The 17,025-nt window shown below is 36.6% G+C and overlaps 1 protein-coding gene across 1 annotated transcript in view; it reads right to left on the bottom strand.

The window, feature by feature from the left end:
• Positions 1–1,420: 1,420 nt before the first annotated feature.
• The window catches only part of LOC129276885 (coiled-coil domain-containing protein 30-like), a 45,956-nt gene continuing 30,351 nt past the window's right edge, over positions 1,421–17,025 (bottom strand). Inside the window, exons 12-21 of the mRNA XM_064109175.1 lie at positions 16,592–16,729; positions 15,679–15,762; positions 14,057–14,173; positions 11,552–11,709; positions 10,173–10,338; positions 8,967–9,139; positions 7,968–8,132; positions 7,195–7,375; positions 6,437–6,540; positions 1,421–5,658 (exon numbers count right to left, since the gene is read on the bottom strand). Coding sequence (XP_063965245.1) covers positions 5,571–5,658; positions 6,437–6,540; positions 7,195–7,375; positions 7,968–8,132; positions 8,967–9,139; positions 10,173–10,338; positions 11,552–11,709; positions 14,057–14,173; positions 15,679–15,762; positions 16,592–16,729 — 1,374 coding nt within the window. The 3' untranslated portion in view covers positions 1,421–5,570. The remainder of the gene's footprint in view (positions 5,659–6,436; positions 6,541–7,194; positions 7,376–7,967; positions 8,133–8,966; positions 9,140–10,172; positions 10,339–11,551; positions 11,710–14,056; positions 14,174–15,678; positions 15,763–16,591; positions 16,730–17,025) is intronic.

Genomic DNA, 17,025 nt, shown 5'->3' with positions numbered 1-17,025 from the left:
ACAAAAATTTGATCTTCATGCATCACAATACTGATACTTCTTTCATTTATACCAGATATGTTTTTACCTCAACAAGGGCCCATTGTAGAAAGCTTAACGCTTGATTGATGAATTGGTTTCTGATTGGTTGATTGGTGGTGATTTTTTTTTTATCTGATTGCTAAGAAAGCATGAATGCTTGTATGCAAGCAACCAGAGGACTAAGGCTGAAAGGTCCTCTCAGAGGGACCTGGTAATGAGGATTAATGCCTCTAATACCAAAAAGCACCAGCGCACCAAGTGGGAATCAAACCCGGGCCACCGGAATCCAAACCCCCCGCTCTACCGACTGAGCTATCGCGCCTCCATCGATCATCAGTATGAGTTTTATGATTGGTCATACACAATAAGTAATGCAATCAATCATAGAAATAAGCCCTACATACAATTCCTCAGATATACATGTACATTACAGGGCCCCGAGGACTGTTACACCTAGAGCTGTAATCGAAACCCCTCCCACCCCTCCCCCAACCAAAAAAAAACCCAACTTGATTGTCGGTCAATCAAAAGTGCGCACTTGGGGGATTTGTTATAATTTCAGGGCCCCCATTACATAAAGCTTGGCGATGGATCACAGGGCTGTCTTTTACAAGTGATCATACACAATAACCAATGCAATCAATTGAAGACATCAGTTTCATGATCGATCGCAAAGCTTTTAGTTACATGGTCTGAGTTTGAATGCAACTCTTTCTACAATGGGCTCCAGGACGGTAGATGTCTAAGTACAGGAAAATTGACAGGAAAAATTGACATATTACGAAAAGGCTCTTCTGGGCCCCATCTTACAAAAGAGTTGGGATTGATCCGATCAACCACAACTATGGAGGGCCAGCAACGTCAACATCTAAAATGCAAATTCGTTCAAAATATTTTATGGAAATGATGTATTTTCATACATTCGCTGTTTTCTTGACAATGCAGAATGCTTCTCTTTGTTTTCAAAGGACATTGAGCAAATTTCCTAAAGAAAAAAATTATGACCATGATGGATTTCCATATACTTGAGATTGATCGGATCAATCACAATTATGGATGGCCAGAAACATCAACATTTAAAATGCCAATTTGTTCAAAATATTTTCTAGATATGATGTATAATCATACATTCATCGTTCTCTTGAAGATTCAGTGTGATTCTCTTTGTTTACTAAGGAGATTGTGCAAATTTCCTGTAGACAAAATTATGGTATGGATGGATTTCCATATAGTTGAGATTGATTGGATCAATCGTAACTCTTTGTAAAACAGGTCCTTGTGGTCTTTTCATATACATGTATGAATATTGGTTACCTAATTGAAAAGAGTCTAATATCTTATATTTGTGTCACTGCTGCTATACATGTATGATGAATATAACGGATTTCTTTTTCTTTTTAGTATAAATATATATCATTCACTTTTTGGTGCCAGCAGGGAGAATTCCTAAAAAAGCTGTGATCATCGGAATCAGCAGTCGAGCTTAGCCTGGGTAATATGCATAAAAACAATGTACATGTAGATGTGCGCTGTAATAATACCCCATATTCCTATTATTAGTAGTAAATATCTACTATTCTTTAGAACAGCTAATCATCAAAATGACTATCATTTGTATTGACATCAAATATTAAAGTTACTATTGATCAAACATTTTTTTTCATACAAAATGTATATATAAAAACTATACCTACTGATACTGAAAGATACATGGCATTGTGGTAGAAATTAACTTTTATAAATTAAATATTTTATATTTCAGCCTTGTAAATACATTTATCTTCAAATATTATCTTCAATACCTTAAAATGCATACAGTACATCTCTTTTAATTATTTGGTAGTTACATTATTGAATCAAGGTGCAATAGTCAATTAAAAATTCATTTATCACAATAAAATAAATGTGCACTTATTACAAATAATCAGTATTATTAAAATACATTTGCTCAGTAATCAATGTATCATTAATTTTTTTTTAATCGTACACTTTTCATCAGCTTCATTCTGTAAAACATATGCCTCCCTCGTTTCTATGAATTATTCATTTTATGATACATATTCAAATTATTTTCATATGCAGTAAAGGGGCTGTTTAATAAATTACTTTACATTACATCTTTACTTTACATCTTTACAATTCCTGACATAATTGAGCATAGAAAGGGCAATTCCATAAAATATGTACGTCCAACCCCATGTATGTGAGACCTTCATGAAATTTTTCTGTCTCTGATTTCTGGTTCTTTTGACAGTCTGTAATACTGTCAAAGGACCATGACTTGGTCAGTTTATGAATTGAAGCAAGAGTTGAGACAAATCGGGGTCAGACATACAAAAAAGTTGATTATTTTATGAAATTGGCCATAAGTGGAGAGATAACGTAATAAATATAATCGAAAAGTATATTATATAACAGTACAATTGTTCTTGGCAAGATATTTCAAAACTCATCAATCCGTATTGAGACAGTAGAATCTGTCACATGACATGTGGTTAAAATACTCCCCAGGGAGTGGATAAAAGTTCAGAATGTCAAGGTTACCATGATCACAGTATCTTAAAGCGATCATGACATCACCAAAGCATAGTAAAATCTCAATAAATCTAACTATACAATATACATACATGTACATACATATCAGATAATTTGTAATACAAATGAAATCTATTACAAAATTTCCCATCATTCATCTTTTTTTAAATGTCTTTTAAACAAATTTGAACAAATAGATTACAAATTTTGTTGTTTTTCGACATTGAAACATGATAACTATTGAAAAAACAACAACATACAGAATAAACAATATTCTATATTAAGTGGACTAATTCATCTCTGTATGATGATGATGCTCATCATTGTGCATTTAAAGGTAAATGCCAGTTGTGCATAACATTCTCAAAATGAGTTCAAACAGAATCCAATAGAATTACCACCAAATTGTTTGTATGTATCAATAAAAAAATATGTGCCAAATAGCTCTGGTAGAAAATGTGTAATTGCTGAGAAATGAGCAAAATAAGCACAGAATTCCATCAAATGTAGGGATTTTTCCAAGGAATAATATACTCTCCTATGTATGCTTTTCTGTGTTAGTGATCGTCATAATCATCGGTTTTCAAGTGAGATTTTTCATGATTTCACAAAGATAAGTTTACATTAAGCTACGTCTACCAGATGAGCATGTAGATCAATTATGATATTGTGACCATTAACCTTGATTTAAAAGACTTTGTCATAAAATAATTGTTTGCCGCAACTACTTTACTTTACCTTTAGAAATAATGCAAGAATCCTAATGAAATAAATGCAATTCAATTTCTCGGTCTATGATACAGTATGCATAAATCATAACAAAAGAAAAAACCTTAACAAAACCTAAAAACAATTTTAGATATGAATTTCATCATTATTAATCACCTACATGTACATGTACTTCTCAATAGCACACATTGATATGGCACTACAGTTACAGTTAGTAGAAATTTGGTAAAGCATGCATGAATAAAATACAAATAATCCTCACAGGAGACTAAAACGTTTATAACAAGTTAGCTTATATGTATGTGAAAACAGAAAAAAAATCAAAGAATAAGATCTAAAGAAGTTTGAGAACAATTAGACAAACAATAAGAAAATTGTGAGCATTTGAATGTTGAAATCACTAATGCAATGGAGATCCTCCCATCGGCAATGCGGCCAAGATTTGTGATGTCACACATGATAAACATGATAAATTGGAAAGAGTGAAAATATACCCCAAACTATCTTATTTTGCTCATTCTAATGAAAGAACTACATGTCCATGGATGTGTCCATTCCTGTAAACTACATGTACATTACATGTCGTCCCATGAATGTAAGAATTTATGTAAATTATGTAAATGTACTGTACATGTACCTGTATAACTAATCAACATATAAAATAATGCTCACGGCTTTCTGATTATTTATTTAATTTTTTTTCTCAAGCCTTCATTGATCTGTTTCTTTGATTTTTCTGTTTTATCTCTGCCAACTAAATTCAAAGGTTTCATTCTCCTTTTTATTCACAATCAGAACTAGCCAAATAAATATGCATATCAGCTCATTATGCATACAAAATGATGTAATACATGAAAGTCTTCATTGAGTAACAAAAACTACATACTGGCGGACATACATGTACAACCAGAAAACAATGCCTCAAGCATCGACATCTGAAGAAAAAAAATGAAGTCACAGCAATAATATACATATAAAAAGAAGCCCCTCCCCCCCCCCGAACATTATCAAAGACTGCATTTTTATAGAAAACTTATTTAAAAGTAAGCTTGTTACAAAGTTGCAGGTACATGTACATAATTGCATAAAACAGCATTTATTTGCATACTGGGGATTAAGCCTCAAAGATGAATTTATAAGTACATGTATATGGGCCAGGTGGGTGTTTCATAAAGCTGTTATTAAGTTAAGAGTGACTTTAAGAACGACTGGTGATCCTTTCTTGTGGTAAACGGTATATTCATTGGTGATGGTTTAGCGCGTAAGAAAGGATCACCAGTCCTTCTTAAAGTTGCTCTTAACTTACGAACAGCTTTATGAAACGGCCCCCAGGTCTCTAAAAACTTTGCCCATTTCTATATATAAAAAAGACACCATGCAACATTTCATTCAATACCATAAATCATGAAATGCATTTCCATTCGTTCTTAACAAATAAGCAGCATATATTGAAATTTCAAACTGACCCACCAAAAAAAGGAAAATTAATAGTATAACTTCAGCTTTCTCATGAACTATGATATACAAGTTGGGTGATCAATTGCGATGTACCAAAACAGATTAAACTCCATAATATATATATTTTTCAATAAAACAGTTAGATTAAGTGCATAAATTTGAAGCAAAATTTCATTTCATTTGCATGATTTCCTATTTCTTTAAATCACATAAATATTCTATAGATCCATTATATGAGTAAAAACTGCATCAATTACCCATTTTTATCATAATTTTAAATAATTTGGCTCCGACTTAAGAGAAAATCTTGCTAACCTTACACATATTCTCTTCCTATAGGAAAATTGAGGTTTCAAAATCTTATCAATTATTTTTATTCAGTGTTTGATATAAAATTATGAACAACCTCACTTTGCCATAAGACAAAAATATCAAAAGAACAAGTCTACGTACAACTTAAAATACATTCAAAAGATAGAGTTCATTGACCTTTTATAAAGTTCATTGACCTTTAGAGAGCTTGACCAGCAAACTCTTCAATTCTCTTTCTATTATTGTCTAGAGATACGGATATCTCCTGAGTATTAAATTCTTCTGAACATGATCTTGCACTCTTCACAGAGCTAATCTGTAGTGAGCACAGGACTACCGGTAAATGTACTCACGTTAAGGTTACATGTAGTTCAACAGCTATTGACATAATAAACCTCAGGCCCCTGTACACATAAAAGCATCTGTCTAGGAGCAGTTGTCGCACTTTGAGAAAGCAGTTATGTCCAAGGTTTGTTACTGTGTGTGTCAACTGCTACTGAGGATGTTTTTCAAGGTCATTGGATGCCTGACCCATTGGCAAGATTGGTTTTGACTAAGAGACCGTCAGGATGACCATTGACCAGGTCCACAGATGACACGTTGCTGTGGAAAGAAGAAACATAGAAGGCATTCTAGGATCAAACACGGAAGAAATACAGATGGTTTTTGATAAACTAAAATCAATTTCAGATCTGATTTTAGGATTGGTAACCCCCCTTGGCCTAATTTCATAAAGGTTCACCAATGTCCGCCTGGCACTCAGTGAGAGTTCACATTATCTTTATAGCCAATCAGAACCAAAAATTTCAATTTGTCACTGAAATGGTAAATTTCCAATTTGTCTATTGCCAACTCCTCAACTCACCACATGGTCTACCTTCATTTCGTCTAATGCCATTCCCTCCAACAACATTTCCTCTGTCAACCATTTGGTCCAATAAACATTCGTTTCAATCAGCACTTCGTCTAATCACCAGTTTGTCTATGACCATTTCATCTCATAACCAGTTGGTCTAATACCCATTTCATTTTCGTTTATTTCGCCCATTCAACACTCAGTCCGATTAGACTAAATGAAATATGGACTAACCGGCTAATGGACCAATTGGTTATTAGACGAAATAATGAGTGGACGAAATGGCAATTAGGCATTGTGGATAGTGGACAAACTGATGGTAGACCAAATGATAGAAGATGTGTTGATAATTAGACAAACTAGTATTAGACCAATTGAAGATAAACAACTGAAATGATAACCAAGGGAGCATTTCAAGAAACAAATGAGTCAGTGATTTCCACTGAAAACTGTTACAAGCTACTGAAATCCTTGCCTCTGATCGGCTCAGAGAAAAGTGGCCGGTGAAAAATCACTGTAACTTACCTGACAGAGTTTCCCATTCCACTGCTGGGTGATAACATGACGTGAGAGGATGGCTGAGAGAAGCTCCCATAGCTGGGTAGCCCACCTATTGATCGATTGATCTCCTGAAGGAAAGAATTGGTGAGAATTATTAGAAGATCCTTACATCTTACATAGGACCTTTCACCTAAATGTCGGCCAGAGTCGTAACTTTTCTTTAACGGAGACCAGGGTCCCGTAACGCAACGGTTAGCGATTGATCGTACGCTTGATTTTCACGATTGATTGTACAGTGTAGTCAATGGAATCAATCGTAGAAAAATGTTCTACGATCATTGCTAAGCTTTGTGTTACAGGCCCCAGCAGTGATTTCTCAGTGGACCGGGGAAAATCAGTGTCCCCAAAGAATGAAAATTGCTAGTTTAAGAACTCAATCTCCTAATCTTTACATAAAAAAACACTTCAACTTGATCTATCAAAGTAGAAACCTTCAATCAAACAAGAAGAACAATGGAAATAAGATTTCCGAGCAGGATTTCTCTATTTTCTCGCCTGAATTTATTGAACTGTAACATTAAACGGAGAGGGGCAAATGTAGATAAATGCCTTGTAAAGGAGGGGAGTGCTGCAGTTGGATTTGAACCTTGGACCTTGTGATTCAAACAATGAATAATATACATGGACATAGCTATATATATTCCGTCTGTAATGAGTGACTACCAAACAGCTTTAAGAAATATCATCCTGCAAATATTGAATTTCTGACAATCAATACTTACGTCCTTCTGTTTCTCAAGCCTGTATTCCCGGACTAGTTTCTCCAGGGCCATCCTTTGTTTAGACAGTGTATCAATGCGCTCTTGGAGCATGGCGTTCTCTCGCTCTAGGAACTTGATCCTGTAATCCTGGGTACCGATCTCGCGGCTCTGGTCTCTCACCATCTCCTCTAACTCGGTGAACCTGAAAGGTAAAGGTCCGATGACAATGATATGCAACATGTCATGTAGCGCTTACTACAATATTTCTAGGTAACGCAACATTTGCTCTTAAGGCAGTTGTTCCTCCACTAATTTCTCTGGTGATATAAAGTGAAGGTTGGGGTTGTGTTTGGGGGGGGGGGGGTTTGGTGGGAGGGGTTCAGAATGATGTGATGATTACGATTAAGAATAAGGCAAGGTTTGAAGCTCAGAGTCATGTTTGGAATAATGTGCAGACTTTCAGTAGGGCAATTGTCGCAGGAGCAAACATCTTCGATCCTGTTTAGCACAGCTAACCTGATAAGGTGCTCCAACATTTGAGGGATTCCTTTCAAACAGGTTCCCATTTACTACACCTGGGTGGAGAGTGGAATGTGTAGATAAATGCCTTGCCAAAGGACAAAAGTGCTGCAGTGGGATTTGAACCCCAGACTTTCCGATTGAAAGTCCAGACTTATCCACTGAGCCAAAACATCCCTCTAAAGGTCAGAAGAAATATTTAAGTGAAGATGATCAGATTCAAAGTGTTAGAGACAAAGAACAATTTCTGTGACAACTGAATCCTGCAGACTTACTTTGTAAGATGTTCCCTGTGTTCTGCGAGCAAGGTTTGATGTTTATTGTCTATGGTAGACTGGGATTGGTTAGTCTTCTGTAGTTCAGACCTTGCTGCATTCAACTCTTCCTGCAGCTTCATGAGACTATCACCCAGCATGCCTTTCTGCTTGGCAAACAGGTCCCTATAAATCAGAGCGGAAAGAAAATATAATTAGATTTAGAAGTCATAAAATCAGACTCGATGGACTGATTTCGACTGCGCACAGTCAATATTTATTGTTACTCCTACATGTTTATGTGGACCGAGATTGAAGTTGAATCTTAATACGGCAACTTATCAAAGTCTCTGCCATGTCTTTTTTTTATGGCTTTTAATAGATAGATAACAATTAAAAAAATTATATATGTTGACAATGATTACATTTAAAATGACTTAACAAGCTAAGTTATTGCAAATTAACTTATTAGTCAGCCCTGCCTTTCAGCATAAATCCCGCTATAGATGCTATGCGCCTTTTCATTGCAGCTTCCCTGCAGTCCTCAGTGTTTTGTCCGTGGTGGCTGTGATGACTTGCAACGAAAAGCCGTTTGTAGGGATCATGCAAGAATAGACGCAGCTCTGAATTTTAACCAGGGGCCTAAATTTCAAATCTGTCAAATGGTGCTGAAGCTTTCACAAGAATGAAAAAAAGACCGCTAGACAACATGAAATCTTAATGCCTCTAGCGACAACCTTTGACTGAAATGAAAATTTCATCTTCCCTGTTTTTTATACTTTGACCAAACTCTAAGTTGAATCTAAATATATAAATTCAAAAATCTGTCAAATGGTTCTGAAGTTATCACAAGAATGAAAACCAGCCTGACAGACAACTCAAAATGTAATGCCTCCAGCAACCACCTATAACTGAATAGTAAATTTTATCTTGCTTGCGGCAATTTATCTTGGTTTCACTTGCTTACATTGTATATGAGCAGTAATTTGTAAACTGAACTGAACTCGACTGAAATATTACCTTGCTTGTTGCATCTTAATCTTGGTGTTGTTCTTGTAGTCCTGGTACTTGCGTATCTGAGCGTCCAGCTGATTTGAGATACGAGTCAGTTCCTGGCTTAGATTATCCCTTTCTGCTTGGAGATTACCGACCTGTTGAAGCAGCGATGATCTGCTCTGCTCGGACAAATTATGCTGGAAATCAGAAAAAGTAATACTTGCTTTAATTCACAAGCACCCAATACTTCAGCTGCAGCTGTTCAACATCTAAGCCAGTGGTGGATCCAGGCAGGGAACAAGAAGTAACCCCCCCCCCCCATATTTTGATACTTATCCCTTGAATACAGATAAACATAAGAAAATTGTCAATAACGCCACTTGATTTTCAAATTTGTTCTATGCACCTCCTCTACTTCAAAATCCTGAATCTGCCACTGCTCTCTAAAATAGTTTGTAAGTTTACGTATGATTGGGTGCTAAATCAGATATTCATAGGTCATTTTGCCTCCGACGAAGATTCTGCTAGGAAAGCTTAGGCCCCTTTTGACTCTCTAATTTACTCCATTGGCTCTCTTTTATTAGATAAGCAATTTTCAGCAGCTTTTTTCTGCCATTTATAGGTTTTATCATATGTCTCAATGGCTTAATCAAATGAATGCAACCAATCATAGAAATCAGTTGGCAAGTTTTACTAGGGTCTGACGATTTACAGCAAACAAACAAAATTTAGGTACCTTGTCAATAGTCAGAAGCGCGTCTCTTGCGCGGGAATCCCGCCCAGGAAGCGGCCTTCCATTACAAAATTCTCACACTTCATCATTGACGTTGGGGAACGCAGAAAAAACGCTTTGAAAAGATGCATAGTGCCTTCATAACAGGGTCCCCATCTTACAAAGCGTTACGACTGATCCAATCAATTGTACAGTAACTCTAAGGAAATCCATCAGTGTCATAATTTTTTCTTCAGGAAATTTGCAAAATGTCCTTTGTAAACAAAGGAGAACACACCAAATTGTCAAGAAATCAATGAATTTATGAATATACATCATATCTAGAAATTTTTTGAAGAAACATGCATTTTATATGCTGACTTTGCTGGCTATCCAGAGTTCCGATTGATCCAATCAATTGTAACTCTTTGAAAGATGGTTCCTAGGATTCCTGCTAAATGAGGAGACACAGACTTTTAACAAGGAACCTTATTTTTCAGCCATGCACGTTTGAATACCTTATCACTGACACTGCGACTCGTATCCTCGGCGTAGTGGAGTTTGGTCTGAATGGCTAAGAGCTCGTCCTTCAGTTCCTGGTTCTCTTTCCTCAACCGGCCTTCGATTTCCCTTGATGCTTTGCCCTGCTGCCGTAGGTCATCTATCTGCTGGGCCATCACAGATCTACGTTGGATAATAATAAGCAACATTTATATAACGCATGATACAATGTTTCTAAGCACTGCATACTATTACCATGGCTTTAGCATGGCTACCCTGATCGGGCGCACCGAGCATTAAAGGAATTCCTTCCTACAGGGTACCCATTTACTACACCTGGGTGAAGAGTGGCAAATGTACAAAAATGCCTTGCCAAGGGACGCGAGTGTTGCAGTGGGATTTGAACCCTGGAGCTTGCAGTTCAAAGTCCAGAGACTTATCCACTGAGCCACAACCCCTCGATAACAGCGATTATCACAATGACATGCGATGTTTACATAGCGCTGGAAATGAAGGTCATAAAATGCCTGTCAGTGTGGAAGCCTACAACCTGCACATCATATTATATTTGAACGTCCTGACCTAAGACCACAAAGGGGACAAAGAAGTTGACCTGGTACATCGAAGCCCTGAGACAATGGCATAGATAAGTCACTCTGTTTCTTATCCCAGACAAAAGAAGAAGCACTATCAATATTCATCTGTCTACAAGTCCACTGAAAGACTCATCATCAACATCAAAGGCAGACCCCCTTTTAGCATCAGTCATATGATAACCATATCTTAAAGGGCCCAGCAACTGACAAATCATGGGGAAATTGAAACAATACGAAATTTGCAAAAGGACAATTGACTTGCATAATATAATCCGTCCGTCATGAGCACCCGTCGGACTAATGCGATAAAAGTTCGGACAGCACGAATTTGACCGAACTCGTGATGGTTATTTACTTCGGATCATCGCAGTTCCAGTTTCCAACAATCCTAATTCCTAGACTCATAGCAGGTCTCTTGATTGCTAAACCAAAATAAATAACCACTGTGAAGTTACAAGTGAAAACACGCAGTTTACTTTTGCTTGGTTAGTCTACTAAGTAACTATTGCTCTCCCATAGACCTCCCAGACATGCCGGAGTCTATTAAATAACATCCCCAGGCATGCAGCCGAGTGAAAGACTTGAATCCCTTCTCTGTTCTGAGATACACTGTAAGCCTTGATTTCCCCATGATTTGTCAATGAATGGTCGCTTGAACAGTACGAAAAATGATGCTGAGCTTTGTCGCAAGGCTAGTTTACAAGAGCTTGATATGATTTATGCAAGGTTTCACCTTGTTAGTAGTTGCTCTGACATAGCATCTAAGCTAAATGATATCTCCTATAAATCAATTTGCTTACCTCTGTAACTTATCATCTTGCATCTGTGATTTCAGTCTTACGATCTCATCTCGCCTGTCCTGGAGTTCAACCCTGAGGGCGCCGTAATCTTTCAGCTGCACCTCGGTGGCTTGAAGTCGAAGTGACGTCTGGTCCAGTTCTGTTTGGAGCTCAGGTATCTGAATAAAAGAAGCAGTGAAATGATAAGGTACCGTACAGAGGGACGATCCCAATGATATCATCTTGGGTGCAATATCAAAACTAGAGTTGACATTATGGTGACACGCCTTTGTTCCTGCGACATTTGCTCCTGTCTTAATATCTCAGGGACATAGGCCCGGAGTTAAGGTTGTAATGCAGATTTTGGTTCAGAATAATGTAAAGATAGGGATTAGAGATTTTCGTTTGGGAGGTTAAAGTTTGGCTTTTCCATGGGAACAAATGGGAGCAAATGCCATGGAACCAACATTATAGTATAGGTTTAATTTGTGCGTTTCATAATGTGCATGTAAGTTGCCCCCCTATTGAGATTGGTTGAACAACACCATCTATTAATCAATGTTTTTCTGTGTCAAAGTGATTAGAAATCTCACTTGAACACCAGTTTCCCTGGGATCTTACTGCTCGCTATAAAGACAAATCTTTATTCTTGCCTACACTTGAGGTTCATGGTTCAGTTGAATTTTTCTTCAATTTTTCAATTTCGGGATGCAGTGCGCTATAGGGAAAAGTATTGGTTGACCCACAAGACTTCTGATGATGAGCACAAAAAATGTCTATCTTTTGCGTAATTCCAGTTAAAATGGATGAGAAAATAAAATGCAGTTGTGCATTCACATACAAAGGCTAACAAGGGAATGTTTTCCCCAAAAACGCATGTACAAATCAATTGAATATCTCATGCAAATGAAGTGACACATAGCTATTCCATTCACGACAAGTCTGTTTAAAACGCACAAATAAATCCTTATCTGGTGCCCGTAACACAAAGCTTAGCAATGATCGTAGAACATTTTTCTGTGATTGATTGCACTGACTACAATGAACAATCAATCATGAAAATCAAGCATACGATTAATCGCTAACCTGTTGCGTTACAGGACCCTGCAGATATTAGATAGGATTTAATAATTCAATAATCAGACAGGTAGAAAACAATGGAAGAACAAAAATGTAAGCAAAAAAAAATAATACAACAGGAAAAATATGCACTCTGTTTGTTATAAGTAGAAACAAAAAACAACAGATACATACTGGTGAAATTCTGAATTTAAAAAAAGAGAGAAAGTTACGATAATTGGAAATTATTATCAATCAACAAGAACTTTAATACACTGTTCGTCTTGTGAGGTCCTACCATGATTGCTTTGCACATGAACAATTAACACTGATCACCATTGGTCATATCATCACAGCATTGCTAAAGATCTACATGAAGCAATTTCAACTGTACACCACCCCTCCCCCTTTGTTATAGGGGGAGGAGAGTAAATTTTGCTATTTTTAGAAAGCATACGTTGTACAGTATGTCCATTAAAAGTGTTCTAAATAAGGCAAACACTTATGTATGCATCATCTGCATAACTAATCGGCATGCAAGCTCCGGCCTATTTACACAGGGGCAGTACATGTAGATGCACTACTAGTTGATGTTATATCCCTTACTTATGATTGTTGTATTGAGAGTGTACACAAGGAGAAAAAGAATAGTTTTACTACGAAAAACGTTTGCCATGAAATAGTTCATTTTCCTTGCTGACGTCACGCATATTCCATTTTTTCCCTAGAGAAAAAGTGAACTATACGTTTTTTGACCCCGCCCCCTACTCGATTCGCGAGCTGAGCGCTGCTCAGCCCAACGGAACTCTCTACTGCATGCCACGGGAAACTTTCGGCGAGCTGCACTAACCAGGTGCGCTCGCTGAACAGACGATCAATACGGCAAGGCTTATTGTTTTCTCAACTTCTCAACGATTGTTCCATCATCGACTTATTAAAAATCGTTTTGCTGTAAAAGTCGGGTATCAACGACGAATATCGTATGAAGAATACATATGAGTGGAAGGGATATAAAACAAATATACAATGACCCATTCTCGGAACTGGCTAAAACTATTTGCACTCAGGAACATCACATAGTACTATTCTCCCTCGGGCCGATGGCCCTCGGGAGAATAGTACTATATGATGTTCCTTCGATGCAAATAGTTTTAGCCAGATCCTCGAGTGTCATTGTATATTTGTATAATATATTATTGCTCACTTTCCAAAGTTGAGAATGATCAAATTGATTGCATCACTTTGTAAGTCGGGGACCTAAGATGTCTGTAAACTTTCTCAACCGTTCGTTTTGAAATGACAGAAGTTGCAAAGTGGTTTTATGCATTTAGTGTACAGTGCACATAAATACACATTTTCTTGATTAGCACATACATGTAGTACACAACTGCAAAGGAAAGCTCTAAAACTGCAAAGCAAGAAAAATTTGTTATTTAAAGCGGCAAAAAGCAAGCATTCATCGTTAACCTTCTTCTCTGCGGCCTGAGCTCGCTGCTGGACTTTACTCAGGGTCGTTGTCACGGCAACGGTCTCGGCATGGTGCATATCCTTTGCTGCTTCTTGATGGCGATACTGACTGGTTAGCTGCGGAGGGGGTTAAAATGGATTAACCAATGAGGAGTGATGTTACATAATGACCATGCAGGAAATGAACCAATGGGAAATGGCCTAGTATGACTCCAAATAACATGCAAAATGTTGTTACATGTACATGCAAAGTTAGGTTAGTATAAAAGCATGATAGAATGGCTTCATCTGGAAATTCAGCCTATTTTCTTTGGAGCTTCCAAATATATGTGAACAGTAGGAACTATCAATTAAAATCAGGCAGAATTTGCAATAATATGGAATATTAGAACATATCATATTCAGGGCTTTTTATCCAGATCTAGAAATACACAATTACTGGTTGCTAATGTATGAATAGCCGATACAACTTTTTTTCTTTTAAATCTGATAAATATTTCATCATATCATATTCTGTAAATAGGTATAGATTAGGTATTAGTATACTGAGAATGACTGCATTATAATGGTGTTCAAATGAAGTTACAGGGGAGATTAATGGTATACATGTAAATGTACAATAAAGTGTTAAGGTAGAGAGGAGTGGAGAATTTTGTTCTTACAGAAGATGAAATGGACAGGTAGTGTGTATATATTTTGTAGGGGGAGGGGTCAATTATCACATTATTCCATACTGCAATTTCCTCAAACCTGCCATTTTTTCTATTTCTTAATACTTTGAATGAAAAGGATAGTTTTAACCCAATAGAGTCAAAATATTTTGTATAGTCTCAGATGAAACCAGTACAAGTGGATTTGGTGGAAAGTACATTGTAGGTGCCATCTATCATGTTTGTCAATTAAAAAGTAAATGAAGTTTGTAACCTATTTCTTTTTTTTTAAAGTCTTTGTGCATTAGTATTACAGAACTTTGTAGTCATCAACAGGTGAAAATAACAAATCCCATTGAAAAAAGAGGGAAATATATCTGGAATCTTATTATTTCCTCACATCATAATCTTAGTTAATTGATCATTGCAAGCCAGGTCTCTTTTAGAGTGTTAAGGGGGGGAGGGTGGGGGGAGGGGTTATTTCCAATTTGTCTAATGCCAATGCGTCCAATTACCAACTCGTCTACTATCATTTGGTCTACCATCAGTTTGTTCACTATCCACATGGTCTAAATGCCAATTCGTCCACTCACCATTTCATATAATATCCAGTTGGTCCAATAGCCATTTAGTCCATATAGCATTTGGTCTAATTGGACTAAGTTTTAATTGTGCAAAAAAGAATGAAATTGAAATGGATATTAGACCAACTAGTCATGAGACGAATTGGTCATAGACCAATTGGTGATTAGACAAAGTGATGATTGGACCAAATGGTTGTTAGACGAAATGTTGATGGACGGAATGGCATGAGACTTAATGAAAGTAGACCATGTGGTGAGTGGACAAGTTGGTGATAGATGAATTGGCAATTTAGTATTGGGGGGGGGGGCAGGTTAAGAAAAGTGTGTATGTTGTGCAGTTTGAAGCAGGAAGGGAGGGGTGTGCATAATGATTAGCTTCCCGTCTTACCCTGGTTAATTCAGCCTCCAATTCATGTTTGGATTTTTCTGCCTCGGCCAGCCGATCCACCATGCCTTTCATTTGACCCCACAGCTAGAGGGGGAGAGAGAGGTCATCCACATGATATAAATATACAAACTAACCACTTGAAGGTCCTTGTAACAATACACATTGACATGATAAACAATATACTTTACAAATATGACATTCAAGAAAGGTTTGACAATGTATAGATTAGACCATGATAAACATGATAACTTCCCATACAAATGACAATTACAGCCAGGTTTGAAAATCATTATGAGCCCATATCATATCATTATTCTGTAGTGTTATAATAATATTGTTCAGATTAGTTTTCCAATCAATTCATCGTTCAGATGATTTATAAGAACTCTATTGGTAGCAAAAACAACATGTGATTATATCTTGTTGGCAGTAAACATGATTTCAATGAAATATAATGACTCCGAGCAAATAAATAAATAAATAAAAAATAAATAAATAAATAAATAAAAAATTAATTAATTAATAAATGAATGAATAAATAAATAAACAAATAATAAAAATTACAAAATATATAACAATTAAAGAGATTTTTTGTAGTAATTTCATGAAATACAATGATTTTAACTTCCGAATATACATAAATAAAATCCTCTTCAAAACCAGAGGAAAATAATACATGCAAAGATAATGAGAAGATGATACATGATCAATTGAAGATGAAGATGAAACTGATGGACATTAATTCTGTTATCACTCAAATACCAATGTCAACCAAATGAAAAAAAAAAGAAGAATAATACAACAAAGAGGGGAGAGGGGGTTAGGTTGATACAAGTACGATTCACTTTAGAAAATAATGTTGTCATAGTTGAATAAAGAAATGTCGACATAATTTGGGTGTAAAAATGATTACCTTGGTCATTTCTTCTTCTAGTACTTTGTTCCTCGATTCTATATCTGACCTTCGTCTTGATTCCTCATTGACCTTTTCACCCGCTCTGCTTCCGTCGAGCGAGAGCCGTCCAACCTCTCTCCTCAACTGAGTGATTTCCTATCGTATCAATATACATGTATGAGGGTGAAAGTGGTACCGTCTTATTGGGATTAACCCTTTACAATTTGCCACATTCATTTTAACTAGAGCTGCTTTCATTGAATTTACGCTAACCAATTCCTCCCTTCAACTGAGTTTTTTCCTATCATATCAATATTTGAGGGTAACTGCGATTAACCCTTAATCAGCCACATTCACATTAACAGACATCCTTCCACCAAGCAATCCAACTTCTCTTTCCAACCGAGTTATTTCCGATTATATTGATATATGTGAGTAAAGTTGGAACAGTC

Source organism: Lytechinus pictus, chromosome 14, assembly GCF_037042905.1.
Source record: "Lytechinus pictus isolate F3 Inbred chromosome 14, Lp3.0, whole genome shotgun sequence".
Lineage (NCBI taxonomy): Eukaryota > Metazoa > Echinodermata > Echinoidea > Temnopleuroida > Toxopneustidae > Lytechinus > Lytechinus pictus.
This window is presented reverse-complemented; position numbering and strand designations above follow the sequence as displayed.